The following is an 18,535-nucleotide window of genomic DNA, read 5'->3' on the forward strand; positions in this document are numbered from 1 at the left end:
CACGAGGCATGTGGTCTGCTTCCAATTTGGAAGGTTGGTTTTGGTTGATTCACAGGTTGATTTTGGAAGTGTGGCACGTGAAGAGCCGGGAGGGTGGCCTAACTGGGGAGATGGTGGACATACCCACACAATACACACTTCTCATGCAAATAGCGAAAACTGGATGGTGAAAACGGCTGGATGAGGTCAACAACAAACACCCAATCCCAAACACCACATCCACATGTGCACAACACCTAACGAAAACCTCAACACCCACACAACCAACACCTCATCATCCTCAACCCGGACACAAAACCAGCCGTGATCGTGCCCCGTAAACCCAAACACAAAAACAACAAGCGCACACACATGTTCACCCACACACATACAACACCAGATCATGTGTAAATAAAACAAAAAAAGAGCAGAGCACCCCCTTCAATGATGTGATTTGACGTTTGTTTTTTCTTTTGCAAAATTAAAAATAGCACCGCAAAGTGGGCGTAACCCCTCAGCCCCTTGACGCAAACCAATTTCAAGATGGTGGCCATATTGAAAATGGCAGCACGCCCATTTTTGAAAGGAACCTTCCTCGACTCAACCCCAACACACCCAGCAAAAATAGATTTAATCGGACAAGGCGTTCTCCTCAAAATTGACGGAAACCAATTTCAAGATGGCTGCCGTGGCGGCCACAGTGAAAATCGCAACATGCCCATTTTGGAAAGGAACCTTCCTCTACCCAACCCCATTATACCTCGCCAGAATAAAATCGATGTGTGAAGCCGTTCTCAAGTTATTGTCCGGAAACCAAATTCAAGATGGCTGCCCTAGCCGCCATATTGGATATCAGATTGCACTGAATATCGAAAGGAACCTTCCTCTAACCACCCCCCCATTATACCCCCATGAAAATAAAATCACTCTGTCAAGCCGTTCTCCAATTATTGTCTGGAAACCAAATTCAAGATGGCTGCCCTAGCCGCCATATTGGACATCACATCACACTAATTATCGAAAGGAACCTTCCTCTATCCAGCCCCAACACACACTGCAAAAATGGATTTAATCGGACAAGACGTTCTCCTCGAAATCGACGGAAACCAATTTCAAGATGGCTGCCATGGAGGCCACTTTGAAAATCGCAGCGCGCCCATTTTGGAAAGGAACCTTCCTTGACTCAACCCCAACACACCCTGCAAAAATGGATTTAATCGGACAAGGCGTTCTCCTCAAAATTGACGGAAACCAAAAGTTGACAGACGGACGGACGCCCGGACGCCCGCCCGGACAATGCCTATGACAACAATACCCCATAGCCAATTCGGGTTGAGGGGTAAAAAGCACTCCTCCATTTGACTTCGAGCACCAGCACATGACCGGAAATGAGCGGTCGCATCGAAATAAAAACGGGGCACGTGCCGAGGCCTGGGGTCTATTGTGCCTGATGAAGCCGGCTGTGAAGCTGGTGAAACCTTGCCCTGAGACCGGGTCTGTTCTCGCTTTTTTGCTCAAATTAGCGGACTTGATCGAGGTTTTTTACTTTTGGTTGGAAGCGCCTTCTTCTTCTTAAAAAAAAAAGAAAAAAAAAGAATATATGTATATATATATATATATATAAATACGTACATAGAATCCCAATGCTACACACCCTTTCAGCTGCTCATTTGTGTGCTATTTTCATGTGTGTGCTATTTATGAATGTCCTTACAGCTGTGGAGGAACTTGAGGAAGGGTTTGAAACAGAAAAGAGCTTACCTTGGGAAGCCTTTCATGGTTGCTTTATGCAGTTTCCTCTGTTGGACGAGCCAGGGAGGAGTTAATTTATTTGTATAATCCTAGCGACCTTGGTTTAATTGATTAGGTGAGATCAAATTGGTTATTCTCTCCATTCACAGGTGAGAGATGTGGGTCGGTCTTCGTGTTTCATTTATTCAGTATATTGGCTTCTTTTGACATTTACACATGGTACATGCTTGGGAGCCTCATTGATATGCATTGCTATCTGCGCTGTCGCTGATTATTCGCCAACAAGGGATAAAACCGGTCCAGCAGCTGAAGGGGTGTGTAGCATTTTGATTCTCATGTGTGTACTATGTGTGAACGTCTTTACAGCTGCGGAGGGGCCGACCCGAAGCCCCGATCTTTCTCTCTCTCCCTCTCTCTGTCTTTCCTTCTCTCTCCCTCTCCTCCTTCTCCCTCTCTCTCTCTCTCTCTCCCCCTACATTTCCTCTCCATCTCTCTACTTTCCTGGATGATTGTGGTGTGCCTGTCTTGTGCTTTCATGTAAGTAAGATTGTGTAAGTGGATCTTGTATTTGCTGAGGGTAAATTGCTTTCTTTTGTGTCTTTGCCTGCCTGTAAATACTTGACATGTGCTTGTAAATACATGGTGTACGTCGACAAACTGTTTCAAACCTGCCCGGTTGTCTGTTCCTCCATTGGTTCGGCATAGTATGTACATAATAAGCAGACAGGAGGTTGTGCTCCACTATTTCGCTGTCCGAGATATAGTCAACGCCCCACCTGCGGTTTCACTCGGCCGTACCTTATAAGTAAATACAGGTGGGACGTTGAGAGCCTAGTTCCCTATTTGAGATAACTAGATCACCAGTCGGTAATGCAACGCTGGGCGTGAGGACCCTACTTGGTTTAGTTACCCCAGCCTTAGCAACCCGTCGAGCCGCGGAGTTATCCTTGGCTTGTTGGCTTACAGGTTTAGAGGTCAGGAAAGCAGGTCTGAGAAACCCCCTCATGAATCTCCTCCCTCCCTGTCGACCTCAAAACCTGAAATAAATAAATATATATATATATATATATATATATATATATATATATATATATATATATATATATTCATTTATTGAGGGAAAAGCTCTCGTTGAGAGGATTTTCTTCTTTTGTCAAAATATTTTAATTCTATTTCAGGAATCATGTGACAGTCACCAAATGCTCTTTATGAACAACGTTTCTCATGCACCATTTAACTGAACGTGCTCTGTTGCAGACTGTGGTTTGGCGACGTTACAGCGACTTTCGGAAGCTGCATCGAGATCTTTTGTACATTCATCGGAATCTTTTTCGGAAGGAAGAGGAATTCCCTCCTTTTCCCAAGCCTACCGTGTTTGGTACATTGCTGTTGGATTTTGCGATAGAATGTGCTTCCCTCTTTAGACAATGCATGACAAGTAGAATACCCCTAACGACATCCCTTTATGAATGAAAATTTCATTTTGGGCACTTTAATCCCAAAAACAAAGTTGCATGAGCCATCACTATCATCCAAGGTTGACCTGACTGTGTTTAAATATTTCACTACACACAACCCCCTACCCCCCCTATAGGGTCTTTTACATCAAATACACTTAAGTGCTTAACTTGATGATGATGATGATGATGATGATGATGATGATGATGCTTTCGTTTTGTTTTTGCATACGTTGATTTGAGTTGATCATTTTAAATTTATCTTCTTTTCAATTTATTTTTCCATCTTCGAGTATTTCCGCACCATTTTATCCTCGGTATGCTTTTATCTTCCTGGGATTTTACATTGGGCCTTATAGAAGAGGTTTGAGAAACTGAATACTTGAACAAATACAAACTAATGTCATTGCTCAGAGATGTGTGGATGCGAAGAACTTGCTGACCTGTTCAGAGGGGGAAATTTTACGGGATTCTTAAGTGAGTCGTTCTAAACTGGGAAGTATCCGGATTATGCTCCCGGAAGACATCAATTGGAAGAAGATCGCAGGAAATTCTTCCTTCGATTCTCTGTTGGTCGGATAGCCCTCAGAGAACCAATTTACTGAAGATAGTGATGACTGTATTGACACGTCATAACATTAGTTTGCTGGGACACGTCGTTTTGTAAGGCGTTTGACTTTGAGTTGTCTGGCCTCAGATTGATCATGGCAGAATTTTATTTTATTTTGTACAGGACAGAAGTCTGAGGTCGTGGAGGAGCTAAACGACGTATCGCTCCAGGTTTACAGACTGATTGAGGGTATATCGGCAATAGGCAGACAAAAACTCTCTGCTGGATCGCGAAGGAGTCGTGAGTGAAAGAAGTGAAAAAGAGGACTTCTGTCTCATGACATTCAAAATCCAACTTGTGTTCCCTCTTGGTGAAGGGGAGGGGAATCCAAAACTGCAAATTCTGCATTTCAACAATGGTAGGAAGAGCTGGCATAAAAATATTAAGTGGGAGCAGGAGGAGCATGAGGAGGAGGAGGAGGAGATTGGAGGAGATCGGATTAGCATGAGGAGTGGAAGAGATGGTGGGTGGCTATATGGGAGAAGGCATGAGGTATTGAGCATTGGCACTCTTAGAGTGGAGAGAACAAAAGAGGCACCACATAAAGGGAGTCTGTTCCACAGATGATAAAATAGAGAGATGGAGGTGTGATTCCAGGAGAGAATTGGAGGTGGGTTGTCGATGGACAGTGGGAAGGGAGGGTTGTTGGAGTGAGGTATTGAAAACTAGAGTCCACGACCTGCTTGTGGTGGGCAAGACGCAAATCCTGGGACTCGGCCTCCTGCCGAGACATGCCAATGCAATATTCTACAAAAGCCTTGCATTTGATTTCCTCCAGGTGAACAACATGGGAAGCTGCTGATTAGGCCAGAGTGGTGGGCCATACTCTATGGTAATTATGATGAAGGCCTTTTACGCTGTGATGAGCTATGCATTGCTGAGAATGAACTTGGCTCTGCTCATAATGCCAAGTTGTTCACCAGCCTCAGAGTCCTGTTTTTAGAAGTGGTCCACTTCGGAAAGGTTGTGATAGATAATGGAGCCAAGTTTCTCCAGTCATTGCACATTTTAAGGGATGTCCAAAGAAGCAAATAGAGGTTTGACAGCTGATCCTTATGGAGGGATAGAGTTAGAGCTTGGGAATTTCCTCTATTTAAAGACACTATGGGGCCTGTTGGTCCATTGAATCTCATTTTCATTTGTCTTCATGGCCTTGTAGCATACCTGCCTGCCATACTGCCGGAGCATTAACTTGCCTTTCACCAAGCACAGATGTGCTTGGGCCAAGGTGCAGATTAGCCATTCATTGCTATTATTACCAAATGATACTGCTATTATTATTATTATTAGTATTAATTTATATATATGCTTTGTTACAATGAATGTTATCCTTCTTTTTGTCATTTATTTTGAAATTAAAATGCCATGCCGTGGAAGGACGTATTGAGCTGCTCTATACACCTTAACATGGAATGTGTTTAAAACATAGGAATTGTTCCGGATTCTTTGTAGTTAACTGGTTTAATTAACTCGTGAGTTCATAACGATAATTTTGGTGTGTCACATTCCACATCAGAAAGCTCCGGTAGAGCTCCACAAAAAACATGACACATACACACACACACACACACACACACACACACACACACACACACACACACACACACACACACACACACACACACACACACACACACACACACACACACACACACACCTCCATTTATAGTACATTGCAGGCAGCTGAGTGTTATTTATTTTCTCGAGATGTAGACAGGTGGTGTATTGACACATTCATTGCCTCTCAGAAGATTGGTGTACTGTTCTGCATAGGGTCGGGTCATCAGCATACTGATGCAGAGGACTGCAGTGGAGAGGTCATCGATGGCGATCCAGAATTTTGAGGTGGTCCTTAAAACCACAACGTTGTGGAAATCCAGTCTCAAGAGGAAGATAATGAGACGACAGAATGATGCCATCGAGAGCAACCCGTGGTTTCAGGTCGGAAAGCAAATTTGATATTAATTGAACTCTGTGGTGGCATACCTGGGTGTCTCACACCCAGCCATATGGCCATGTCTCGCCTATAAGGAAATGGCTGTACCACTCCAGGGTTAAGGACGGACCCCCTGCTAACTGCCACGACTACTATCTGCTCTCTCATGAAATAATTGTGTTTCCATCTCCATTGCATCAGGTAATGATCCCACATGAGAATACTTTCACAAAAGCCAACTCTCATCTACGCTTTTACCTCATTTTGCCTGTGCCTATCCTATCCACTCTGGTCAGCCCTGGTCCACTCGACCTAGTGGTAAGGCAGTTGGAATTGTACAGCTTTTTTCCCCCCCAATATAGAAGGCTAACCTGTCTAAGGGCAACTTTAGGTTCCTTTGTGAGGCTCACAACTAGTGTGTATCCATCTTTAAAACAATCCAGAAAGGATCTTATTGCTAATCTGAAGATTGAACCCACCAATCAGTCTCTTTCCTCAAAGTGATGGTGGTGCTATGTCACGTATTTGGTGTGAACTTCCACTCCATCTCCATGTTCACCTCAAATTGCCTGATCACAGACTGTCCGCGAGATGAAGCAGAATGGCTCAATGTTCTCTCCAATTGTTGTGTACTAGACCCATCCAGCTTTGTCTCCACTTAACCCCCCCCAACTGTTGCCTACTGGACTCTACCTTTCACACCCAATATAAAATAAGTTGTGTTTAGCCTTGACCCTGCGTTGGCGTTCGACCTCGATGGCATCAGTTCTCATGTTTTCAAACCTTGGTCTGGGTGCTGCTCTTGATTGTCCTCTGTTCGCTCTCCTCAGCCTGTCCCTTACCTTTGGCTGCCCCTCTAATTCTGCCTGGTCGTCGTGTAATTTATTCTGCCTTTCGTAAGAAGAGCTCAAAAAATGGATTTTTTTTAACTACTGGCCAGTAGTATGCTTGCTTCCAATTTTATCAATGGAATATATTATCAATGTTGTCTTCAAGTCTTTCCTTTATTCAAATAGCCTGATCTCTGTCCATAGGTTTTGATTCTGTCCCAGTCACTCACCTTTGGGTGGATATGTCGGAATTTCTAAATCTTAAATAAGAGGTCAGGTCAGGACAATCTCCCTCAGGACATGTCTCGGGCATTTGATGCAGTCTGGCATCATGATCTGCAGCTGCTTGCTAACATTGCTGCCTGTGTCACACAAGGCCCACATCATACCTGACTTTCATCTTCCTTCACTTGTGTTGTCGACGGAATATTTTTCCTCTCCTTTCCAAATGAAGCTCGGGGTTCCCCAAAGCAGTTCCTTGGGCTCAGTCTTGTTCCTTACATCCAGAAAACACTACTTCACCACTGCTTTGGAAAACCCCCCCTTCTTCCTCTGCAGATTAATCCACAATAATCTGTGGTACCCGATCCCACCGACGTTCAATCTCTGTTAATCTGGAATTGATTAGATGCTGGTCTGACAAAAGGAACATGTCCTCCAATGCTGGAAAATCTTAGTCTCACCATGTCATTCCTGAAAGATCAAATAAACCTCCCGATCTATTTCCAGGGCAGGATGCCATCCAGGTATGCACACTCGTCTTTGAGATATCTAACCTGGGTTTGACTCGAGATCCAGACTCTGCAGCATCAAAATCTATCAATATTATTGGCATCTCCTGTGATGCGGCAGAAGCACAAGGTCTGGTGCTTTCACATTGCAAAGAGATCGGGGTTCTCTTTGCTTCCTCCGCCACCGAAGGTGGACGGAGGTTACGTTTTCACCCCTGTTTGTTTGTTGGGTGGTCGCTGGAGTACCCTTATTCTCAGTTTTTCCGTCTGTCTGTATGTTTGTATGTAATGGACAGCTCTGGGCGCCAGAGGAGTCAACTGATTTTGATGAAACTTGACAGGTAGGTTCATACCAGGATCTAGTTGTATGCTTTTGAGCACCGTTGCTATGGACCCCACCGTTGCCTAGCAACGGGACTTTGAAATGTTTGAAAAATCCTAAAAAAATAATTTTTTCGAAAATCAAAAATTGGCTTCTTTGTCTCTTAGTCTCTTCTTAGTCTCATGCGCTTTTATGCACACTACAATCAACCTCCTTTTCAAAAAAATTCAGCCCAATCCGTCAAAAACTGTATGACTAGTATGCAATTATGTAGCGACCACCCATGTTGCCTCCCGGCTTGTTTGTCTGTCTGTCTGTCTGTGAACAGGATATCTGAAAACGTGTGGATGGATTCGGACGACAAGTTTAGTGTTTGACAAGGACGAAGTGATGAGATTTTCGTGAAGATCTGGATCCGCATCCGGAAACTATAATTTTTTTTAATTTCTTAAGTGATTCTTACAGCATGATATTACGAAATTTGGTGGAAATTTGGTGGCCGGGTGTGTAACAGTGACGAAATGATTCGATTATGGTGAGAATCCAGATACCAGAATTTTAGAAAGTGATTCTTCACCATTGAGTGTTCGGCCCAAAACCGATATATAGCATATTTCAAAGTTACGGACAGATTTGGACAAAACTTTGTGGACAGGCTGGGTGTGTGACGACAAATCATTTTGAGTTTGGTGAAGAACTGAATCTGGATCCGAACGCGAGAATGTTTAAAATTTCTCAGTGATGCTTCACCGTTGAGAGATGGGGCCAAAAAAAAAAAAAAAAGTTGTGGACCATTTATGACAAAACTAGGTGGATGAATTGGTTAGGTGACAAGAACAAGCCGATTTGATTTTGGTTCAGGTCCACATTCCGCCTGTCTGGGATACAAAATGTAAATTGTTCAGTCTGGCGGAGGTATGCGCTCTACCGAGTTCTGTTCCAATTTTATTTATTTTAACCTCCTCTCCTCTGGTCTTGCTTCCTCTGCTCTTTCGCAGCCATCAGACCATCCCCAGCGTCCCCAGTACTCATGCATTCCTGCAGTAACACTTACCTGGTGAAACCCCCCCCCCCCAATTTTTTTAAAAACCACAGTTTGCCATGGATGCTCACTTTCCATCAAACATTCTTTTTTTCCAACTTCAGTGCCAACTCACCCCCCTCACCCCTCACTCTCACTCTCACTCTCAAAGCAACCATCCCACTCTTCTCCCTCCAGGCCTCCCTCTCACCTCTCTCAAAAATTCCCCCTCACCTTTCTCCCACCTTTCATCCCCCTCACTCTTCCTTCTCAAAGTTGCCCCCCTCTCATCCACCAACCTGCCTCCCTCCACTGCCCTCTCACCTCCATCTCTTCACTCCACCTCCTCAAATCCTCAACTGCCTTCTTCCTTGTCTCTTGTCCCCCCTCTCTCCCAGCACCACAGAGCCTTTTCTCCTCCTCATTCGACCCCCTCCCCTCGCTATTCTGCAATACCCCACACTCCTTCAGCAACCCTCCTTACCTGCCCCCCTCGTCCCTTGTCCTACCCTCCCCCTCCCCCTCCACCTCCTGCACCCAAAGCCTCCTCCCCTTCCTCTTCATTAAAAGTGTGGACCTCAAATATCTGGGGCCTTCGCTCAAACCTTTCAGATCTTTCCATACAGGTTGCCACTGACAAACCAGACATTATCTGCCTAACAGAAACTTTCCTCTCCCAAGACGTGTCTGACTCCCAAGTATCTCTCCCTGGTTACTCCCTCTTACGGTATGACAGACCTGAGCCTCGTCCTGGTGGAGGTGTTGCTCTCTTCATCAAAGACTCTATTCCTCACTCTCCATGCACTGCTCTCACTCCCCCACACCCCCAGGAATACCTCTGGCTTCGGCTTCCTTCCACTCCCACCTCATGTTTATATGTGTACTGTACCGTCCACCGAACAGTGATGACTCCATCTACACCTCACTATCTGAAAACATGGACCATCTTCTATATTCTCATCCAAACTCTCTCTTCCTCTTATGTGGTGACTTCAATTGTCATCACGCCAGTTGGCTAGGTGTGGGAACCTCTCTCACCTGCCATGGCACCTCAGCAAAAGCTTTCTGCGACTCATTGGGACTGACTCAATCGGTCAACTTCCCGACCCGGATCTCAACCAATGGTACTCCATCTCTTCTGGATCTGATTTTGACAAATTTCCCTGACAATATCTGCTGCTCTTCCTTCGCTCCAATTGGTTCTTCTGACCACGTCCTTGTCAAAGTGGACATCTCTCTGGCTGTTATCAGAGAACCACCTCACCGCCGTCGAGTCTGGCATTTCACTCAAGCCGACTGGCAGGGTCTCCGAGCAGCCATCAAACTTACAGACTGGTCTCCTATCACTACTTTCTCAAACATCAACTCATCCTGGGAATTCTTTCAAAGAAACTTGCTCTCCCTCATGCACAGATTTATCCCCTCTCGTGTTCAGTTGTCTTACCCTTCCTCCCGCCCTTGGTTTACTGAAGCTTGTGGCGAGGCAGTTGTCCTGAAACAACTTGCCTTTGCCTCATGGAAAGCAAACCCAACTGAGGGCAATCTCAGTTCTTTCCACAAAGCTCGGAACAAGTGTGTATCTACCCTCAGGAGAGCCAGAAAACAACATCTTTCTCATCTCAAGTCTGAACTCTCAAACCTCTCTCCCTCCTCAAAATCCTGGTGGCGTTTAATCAAATCTGTTTCTGGTGTATGTTCCCCCTCCATCCCCTCCCTTACCTCAAATGGCCGCACTGCTGATTCCACACGTGATACAGCTGAATGTCTAAACTCGGTGTTTGCAGCTAAATCTTGTGTCCTAAACCCATCACTATCTCTACCCACTTTACCTAGTCGCACCCAACTGTCCCTGGACTCTGTATCCTTTTCTCCTGACAAGGTGGAGAGCTTGCTTTCAAACCTCGAGTCAGATTCTGCAACCGATCCAGACGGCATCAGCCCACGTGTCCTCAAAGCCTGCTCTTCTGCTCTTGCTCACCCTCTCTCTGCTCTATTCACCCTCTCATTTGCCCAAGGTCATCTGCCATCTGCTTGGAAATCTGCTAACATCACTGCCCTGCAGAAAAAAGGTGCAAAAACAGATCCCTGTAACTACAGACCAATCAGCCTTCTCCCAATCATCAGCAAGGTGATGGAATCCATCATCGCTTCAGACATGAAATCCTTCTTCTTCTCCAATGGCTTGATTTCTAATCATCAATTTGGTTTCAGACCAGGTCACTCTACCCTGGATATGCTGCTTCTGCTCTCCCATCAATGGATGGAGGTCCTCAATGCCAGACAGGAAATCCGAGCCGTATCCCTGGACATATCACGTGCTTTTGACACAGTCTGGCACCCTGCCCTACTCACCAAACTCTCTTCCCATGGTATCCAAGGCCATCTACACTCATGGCTCGCAGACTTCCTCTCCTGTCGCAGTCAACGTGTGGCCCTAAATGGAGTTCTTTCATCCCCTCTTCCTGTGCAGGCTGGAGTTCCTCAAGGTAGCGTTCTGGGCCCTGTTCTTTTTCTGGTTTTCATCAATGATCTCTCGGACTCTCTGGAAAATCCTCTATTTCTCTTTGCCGACGACTCCACTCTCTGCCGTACCATCTGTCATCCCTCAGACCGGCAAGCAGCAGCTTCTTCGCTCACTGCAGATCTGGACAAAATCACAAACTGGTCCAACACGTGGAACATGTCTTTCAATCCACACAAATCTCACACTCTCACTATGTCTCTTCGAAAGGACTGTTTACAAAACCCCCCCATCCACTTTCTCAACAATCCTCTGGAAGAAGTCTTTTCTTTCAAGCTTCTAGGTCTCACTATCTGCCATGACCTTTCCTGGGAAAGTCACATTTCCAACCTCGCCTCAAAAGCCAGTCGCCGACTGGGAATCCTCCGTCGTGCTAAGTCCTTCCTCGGCCCTCTTGAACTCCTGACCACTTACAAAGCTTTTGTCCGTAGCCTGATGGAGTACTGCTCTCCCCTCTGGGCTGGTGCTCCTGCCTCCCACCTTTCTCGGCTTCACGCTGTCGAAACCAGGGCATTTAAGATCATCGGCATCTCCCGCAATGAAGCTGAGTCTTTGGGCCTCTCACTCAATCACCGCAGGTTGGTCGGTGGTCTTTCTGTCTTCTACCGACTCCTCTCCAGCCTTGCCCCCCCCTGCTCTCTCTGCGATTTGTCCCCACCACATTTCCACAGGGCGCTCAAGGTCCGCCAACAACCCCCTTCTGGTAAAACTACCAAAATCACGAATCACTGCTCATCTTCACTCTTTCATTCCTCTTTTTTCCCGCCTTTGGAATAAACTTCCTCACTCTATTCTTTCCCATTCTTCCCTCCAGGCTTTCAAAACAGCTGTTCACCACCACCTCTTATCTTCCCCCATCCAAATCCTCGATCTTTTCTACCCTCGATAATCCACCCAAGCCTACTTCCTTCAATTCTCCTGCTTTCCTTCCTGAAAGTCCCTGAAATGTCCATCTTCTCTTCGCCATGTCCCCCGTCCCATCCCCATCCCTCTCCCTTCCACAGTTCAGCTAATGTGTCTGTTCCCCACTGTTTTGTCCCTTCCACTCCCGCCCCTCTTGTCTCATGCCTCCTTGCTGTGAGTTGTGTGTTAGCTCTCATACGAGCCTCGACCAAGGTATACAAAAAAAAAAAAAAAATCCAGGTGTACTGCCCACTTCCACGCTTCCTTTTGCCTTGACTTATTTTGGCTTTTCAATCACACTCTTCACTCCAGAGTTTAAAGTTAGCACTAAATCACCATCTTGTTCTCCAAACCCACACTCACCATCATTTCTTCCCCTGTAATAACCTTCTTCCCTCTGTCCCCAACCACCCACCACCCAACCCTCTGCTTGCAAGTTCCTGCTTTCTTTCCCTCTTCTCTTTCCTTTTCCCCTGTTCATTCCTTACCTTGCTTATTATGTTTGAATGTTGCCCCACTGCCCCAATATCAGTACATAACCCCATTGCCCTCTGACACCATACTCCTCCACGAGTCTATATTTTGTGGAATAAAAAACAAACAATATCAGCTTTAGTTTTATTGAAGAAAGCACCTGCATGAATGAGTATGCAGTCATGTGGTTATTCACATTTTATCCTTTTGCACCGACAGCGAGTTCATTGTTGCTACCAAGATGAGGTTATCCCTAAACTTCAGTTCGGTCGGGTTGGAGCTGCAAGTATTCCTGCCCAACTGGGTTTATGCCACAGACACTGAGCCGATCTGAACTTCGATGTTATTCCCGTTGAACGACGTAATGTGTCTTGAGCTTTCTGCGTTTTCTTTCATGGAGCATGAGATGGCCGGCTTGTTGGAGTCAATGTTCTGGGTGTTTGAAGATGAACTCTAAGAAGGGATTGGACAAAATGCACGCTTTTGAAAATCAAAATAAATTAAATGCTGAAAGTGGAGCAGCTCCACAAAGGAACGAACATCTGAAGTATTTTCATTTTTTTTTGATTATTCAACCTCTCCATGCGACGATGTGTGAGATGTCGACTAACTCCCCCACGCACACACCACCACGTGTCCCTCCAATCCCCCTTATAACCCCATCTCCACTCGATGCGGCATGTGCTTGATGCTGACACTCCGGACACATGACATTCCATGGAGTGGTCATTTTGGTTTTTGTCTTTGTGCTCCACTCAGGTCGCTTTGAAGAGGCTGTTATTAAAGAAAGACGAAAGAGTGCGGAGGAACTGCTGCGGTTTGCCTCCACCATAACGGCTCTTCACAACAGCAAACAGCTGAAGAGCTTTTTCGAGGCAAGTTACGCATGCAGTGGCGTGTTCTGATTGTTTGGGGTCATCGTACTTGAACACCAGAGGTTTTTTTTTTTTTATTCTTTTTAAATTCTCGTTTAAATGTAAATTAGATGCACTCTTTTGTGATTCATCTTTCATGTTTCGTGAGTCAATTATTTTTTTAAGAATGCATTTTGAAACTTAAAAACTGCCTTTGTGTTCATGTTGTGCAGGGTGGGGAGGAACAGTTGCCCAGTGAGACGAATGCTCCGATTGGTCTCCCGGACCCTCTCGTGCCATTTCCTCGAGATGAGAGTGTACAAACCTCTTGTTTGACTGGTCCTTTTACAGAGCCTTCCGGTTCCAAACACTCTGGTTCATTCGATGAAGATGCTCTGCTTGGTTTGGACATTTTACCCGATCTGCCCAAAGGTACTTTTTACAATAATGAAAGGTACATGGGTGACGGTGCGCTTATGTTTGAGCTTTCTTATCTTTGTTCGATTCTTGACCTGAATTCTCGACCTATAAACTGTTGGATTGTTGTTTAGCAGACAGGGCATTGCATCACACACTGTGACCTCCCTTGGATGAACATTGATCTGGCTGTACCATCAGCGAGCATTAGTTGTAGACCCTAATGATTCCATGGTGTCTTGCACGAAGAGTAGATGAGTTATCATCGGCACTCTGAGCAAAGTGCAAATTTTTGCACCTTCAGTTGACTGTCAAGCCAAACCAGCCGGTTCTTGAAAGGCTTTGGATAATATCTTTCACCAGGAAGTGAGAGCAATTTGGGCTATTGAAGTGGAAGTAGAATAGTGGTGGATTTTTAGTATTTCTAACGCAACTCCATTCTTGAAGAATACATACCAATATGTAGGTCCGTATGTGCTTCGCGAGAGCCGACGAGCTCACAGAACGGACGGGCAGCTCAGTTGGACAAGAAATAGAAAAACACAAAAATGACTTTCAGATTTTAAAAATGCAAATGATACTGTTATCTTAGGAGGAGAATGTTGTTTATTAATGTTATTATTAGGGTACCACGCCTTTAGGGTACCTCGCCCCCCCTCTCGCCCCCTCTCTCGCCCCCCTCTCTCGCCCCCCTCTCTCGCCCCCTCTCTCGCCCCCCTCTCTCGCCCCCCTCTCTCGCCCCCTCTCTCGCCCCCTCTCTCGCCCCCTCTCTCGCCCCTCTCTCGCCCCCTCTCTCGCCCCTCTCTCACCCCCTCTCTCGCCCCCTCTCTCGCCCTTCCTCTCTCTCACCCCCTCTCTTCCCCCTAGTCTCGCCCTTCCTCTCTCTCCCCCTCTCTTGCCCCCTCTCTTGCCCCCTCTATCTCCCCCTCTCTCCCCCCTCCTCTCTCGCCCCCTCTCTTGCCCCCTCTCACCCCCTAGTCTCGCCCTTCCTCTCTCCCCGCTCCTCTCTCGCCCCTCTCTCTCACCCCCACTCACATCCCCCCCTCTCCTGCCCCCCTCTCTCACAGATATTGGTCGACAGATAAATGGCCGTAACTTGGGAACCACTCGTCCGATTAATATCAAAACTCGAAAAGGCACATCCGTGGGTCCCCAGCAATATTCCTGGCAATTTTCAATCAGATCAGACCGTCAATCATGCAAAAAATAAATAAAAATAAACAAACATTAATTGTGACGTCATTCGTGATGTCATAGCACCGTGTCTTGTCATTGGTCGACAGATAAATGGCCGTAACTTGGGAACCGCTCATCCGATTAATATCAAACCTTGAAAAGCACATCCGCGGGGCCCCAGCAATATTCCTGTCAAGTTTCAATCAGATCGGACTGTCGATCGTGCAAAATAAATAAATTAATTAATTAATAAATAAACATTAATTGTGACGTCATCCGTCATGTCATAGCACCGTGTCTTGTCATTGGTCGACAGATAAATGGCCGTAACTTGGGAACCGCTCGTCCGATCGATATCAAACCTCGAAAAGGCACATCCACGGGTCCCCGGCAATATTCCCGGCAAGTTTCAATCTGATCGGATCGCAGACAGACAGACAGACAGTCAGACACACAAAGATTGCTGGAATTATAGATAGATTATTATTATTCCGCCAGCAATTTTTGGGTTTATTCCCTTTTAAATTCATTTTGTCAGCAACTGTTGGTCTGATTGATATGAAATTTTCACCATATTATGTCTTTTTTCATAGACTTTCTAAGTGATAATTATGACGTCAAAGGTCACATGGTATGGGCACCATCTTTGAAAAACCAAAAAATTTTGGAAACTAACTGGATTAAGCACTCCAACAAAACTGTTGATAATAAACGGCTCGCTTGGCACACGATGAGCAATCACCAAACCGTCATATTAAACATACACCTCCCTGAGATGCCCAAAATGTCAAATATGTCCAAACTGGACAAATGAACACTTTTTTCTTTAGCAGTCGCAACTGCTGCAAAGTTCGATTAAGGAGCTTAAATTTTGTAATTCAGCTTGGTTTAACAGATTCTCGAGGTTATCGCATGTGCGGAAATGAAAGCCACGAACGCTGGCGTCTCCAGGCGTTCATAAGCATTGCAATGTATCCAGCGATTCATAGCTATGATGATCAGGCATTCGATAATATGAGAGAGGAAAGCGAAGAAATAAACGATATCTTTAAGAAATCGTTGTGGACTGTTCCAAGTCAAGGCATGGTTTAGCAGGCCAAAAAACATGGCTGCTTCAGACCCCAGTTAGATAACCCGGGAAACGCCTTTAGACCCCAGAGAGTGAGGTGGCCGAGGGTCACCTGATAAAGGTTATAATTAAAGAAGTCCATTAATTCTCTTCAAAATGGGGTATTTTAATGACCTCAAACATCCAATTTTCACTCATGTACTTCCTTGGAGTTTTCTTAGTGTGCATGTAAAGTTTCAGGCTGCGAGGTTTCATGGTTCTGGAGATGTGGAGGACACACACACATGCACACATTGACAGTTATTAGTGTCCTAACAAATACCACCCGTCGCTTCACTGACGGGAATACTAAAAATGGGGGCGGGGGGTGGGTGGGGGGTAGGGGTGGGGTGGGACGGGACAGAGGGAGAGAGGGGGAGAGAGAGGGGTGGGTAAGGGAAGACTAAAGTGAGAGGAAGAGAAGGCAGACGTGCGGTGGAGTGCGAATTACCATTCATACTGTGTCATCAAAATGATTCTGCATCAAATAACAGTGAAGATGGAAACAAAATAACGTCTGAAATTCATTTTATACCGATCATACGAGAAACACCGCCCGGACACGTCCGTTGACAAAACCCACTGGACGCATGCAGAGCCAAGCCATCTGGACACAAACACTGCTCGGACACATCCAAAGACAAACTCGCGCCCGGAGACGAACACCGCCCGGACGCGTCCGGAGACGAACACCGCCCGGACGCGTCCGGAGACGAACACCGCCCGGACGCGTCCGGAGACGAACACCGCCCGGACGCGTCCGGAGACGAACACCGCCCGGACGCGTCCGGAGACGAACACCGCCCGGACGCGTCCGGAGACGAACACCGCCCAGACGCGTCCGGAGACGGACGGATGGACGGTGAGTGGATGATGTTGGGTTGCTCGCACATCGGGGAGAATAGTACTCCATTGAGCGACGGATATGTTGGCGGAAATGGATGGTTTTATTTTTCCATTTTGTCAAAGCTCATGAGAAAGAAACCTTCCCAACAATGGCCTAATTTATTGTTTGCTGTTTAATTTCCCTCTTGTCGCTCAATGTTGTTTATTATGTGGAATCATTAGCCTGTTTGCCAACGCAGCAGGAAATGGGGTTTTGGAATCACTTCTGTGTGTCTGTCCGTGTTATTACTTTTTTACCATTTGAACTTTTGTCATCAATTTTGAACAATCCTTTATTGTGAGAATATGGAGAAAAGTAATTAATAATTGGGTCAAAATGTCAAAGGGCAAAGTCACTGTCAGTACAAATAGCCCTTATCAGCCTGTCTGCCGCACATCAAGCATGAGATAGCCGGCATTTTAAATCGCTTCTGTGTTTCTTTATTTACCAAAAAGGTTCAGTGTGTCTGTCCAGGCCATAACTTTGTTTTCCACATTTTTTTTTGTAAACCTTGTTGCAGCTCGTATGAGAGCGAACACACAATGCGCAGCAAGGGGGGCATGAGACAAGAGGGGCGGGAGTAGGAATGACAAAACAGTGGGGAACAGACATTAGGAGATCTGTGGAAGGGAGTGATGGGGTGGGGAACACGGGGTATACAAGATGGATATTACAGGGACTTTCAGGAACAAAAGCAGGGAATTTGAAGGAGGTGGGTTTGGGGTGGATTAACTGTGGTAGAAAAGATCAAGGATTTGGATGGGGGATGATAAGAGGTGGTGGTGAACAGCTGTTTTGAAGGCCTGGAGGGAAGAATAGGATTGAACAGAGTGAGGGAGTTTATTGCAAAGGCGGAGAAAAAGAGGAATGAAAGAGTGAAGGTGAGAAGTGATTCGTGATTTTGGTAGTTTTCCCAGAAGGGGGTTGTTGGTGGACCATGAGCGCCCTGCGGAAATATGGGGGGTACATATCTCAGACAGAGCAGGGGGGGCGAGGCTGGAGAGGAGACGGTAGAAGACAGAAAGACCACCGACCTGCCTGAGGTGAGAGAGGGTGAGAGGCCCAAAGACTCAGCCTTATCGCGAGAGATACCAATGTTTTGAAATCCCTTGGTTTCCACAGCATGAAGCCGAGAAAGGTGAGAGGCAGGAGCACCAGCCCGGAGCGGAGAGCAGTACTCCATCAGGCTGTGAACGAAAGATTTGTATGTGGTTAGGAACTCAGGTGGGCTGAGGAAGGATTTGCACGATGGAGGATTCCCAGTCGGCGAATGGCTTTGGAGGCTAGATTGGAAATGTGGCTTTTCTCGGAATTATCATGGCAGATAGTGAGACCCAGAAGCTTGAAAGAAAGGACTTCTTCAAGAGGAATGTTGAGAAAGTGGATGGGGTTTTTTTTTTTTCCAAATGATCCTTTTGGAGAGACATAGTGAGAGTGTGAGATTTGTCCGGATTGGAAGATATATTCCACGTGTTGGACCAGTTTGTAATTTTATCCAGATCTGTATTGAGCGAAGAAGCTGCTGCTTGCCAGTCTGAGGGATGACAGATGGTACGGC

General features: G+C 46.0%; 1 protein-coding gene across 2 annotated transcripts in view; it reads left to right on the plus strand.

Annotated features, from left to right (window-relative positions):
* Nucleotides 1-18,535, plus strand: part of LOC147022589 (sorting nexin-15-like) — a 59,770-nt gene that overhangs the window by 18,828 nt on the left and 22,407 nt on the right. For both annotated transcript variants that reach the window (XM_085887307.1, XM_085887306.1), the window contains exons 3-5: nucleotides 2,989-3,109; nucleotides 13,296-13,411; nucleotides 13,624-13,822. In XM_085887307.1, coding sequence (XP_085743433.1) covers nucleotides 2,989-3,109; nucleotides 13,296-13,411; nucleotides 13,624-13,822 — 436 coding nt within the window. The remainder of the gene's footprint in view (nucleotides 1-2,988; nucleotides 3,110-13,295; nucleotides 13,412-13,623; nucleotides 13,823-18,535) is intronic.

The sequence above is a fragment of the Eptatretus burgeri genome, chromosome 7, assembly GCF_056783735.1.
Source record: "Eptatretus burgeri isolate ZD-2024b chromosome 7, Ebu_testis_v1, whole genome shotgun sequence".
In the NCBI taxonomy this organism is placed as follows: Eukaryota; Metazoa; Chordata; class Myxini; order Myxiniformes; family Myxinidae; genus Eptatretus; species Eptatretus burgeri.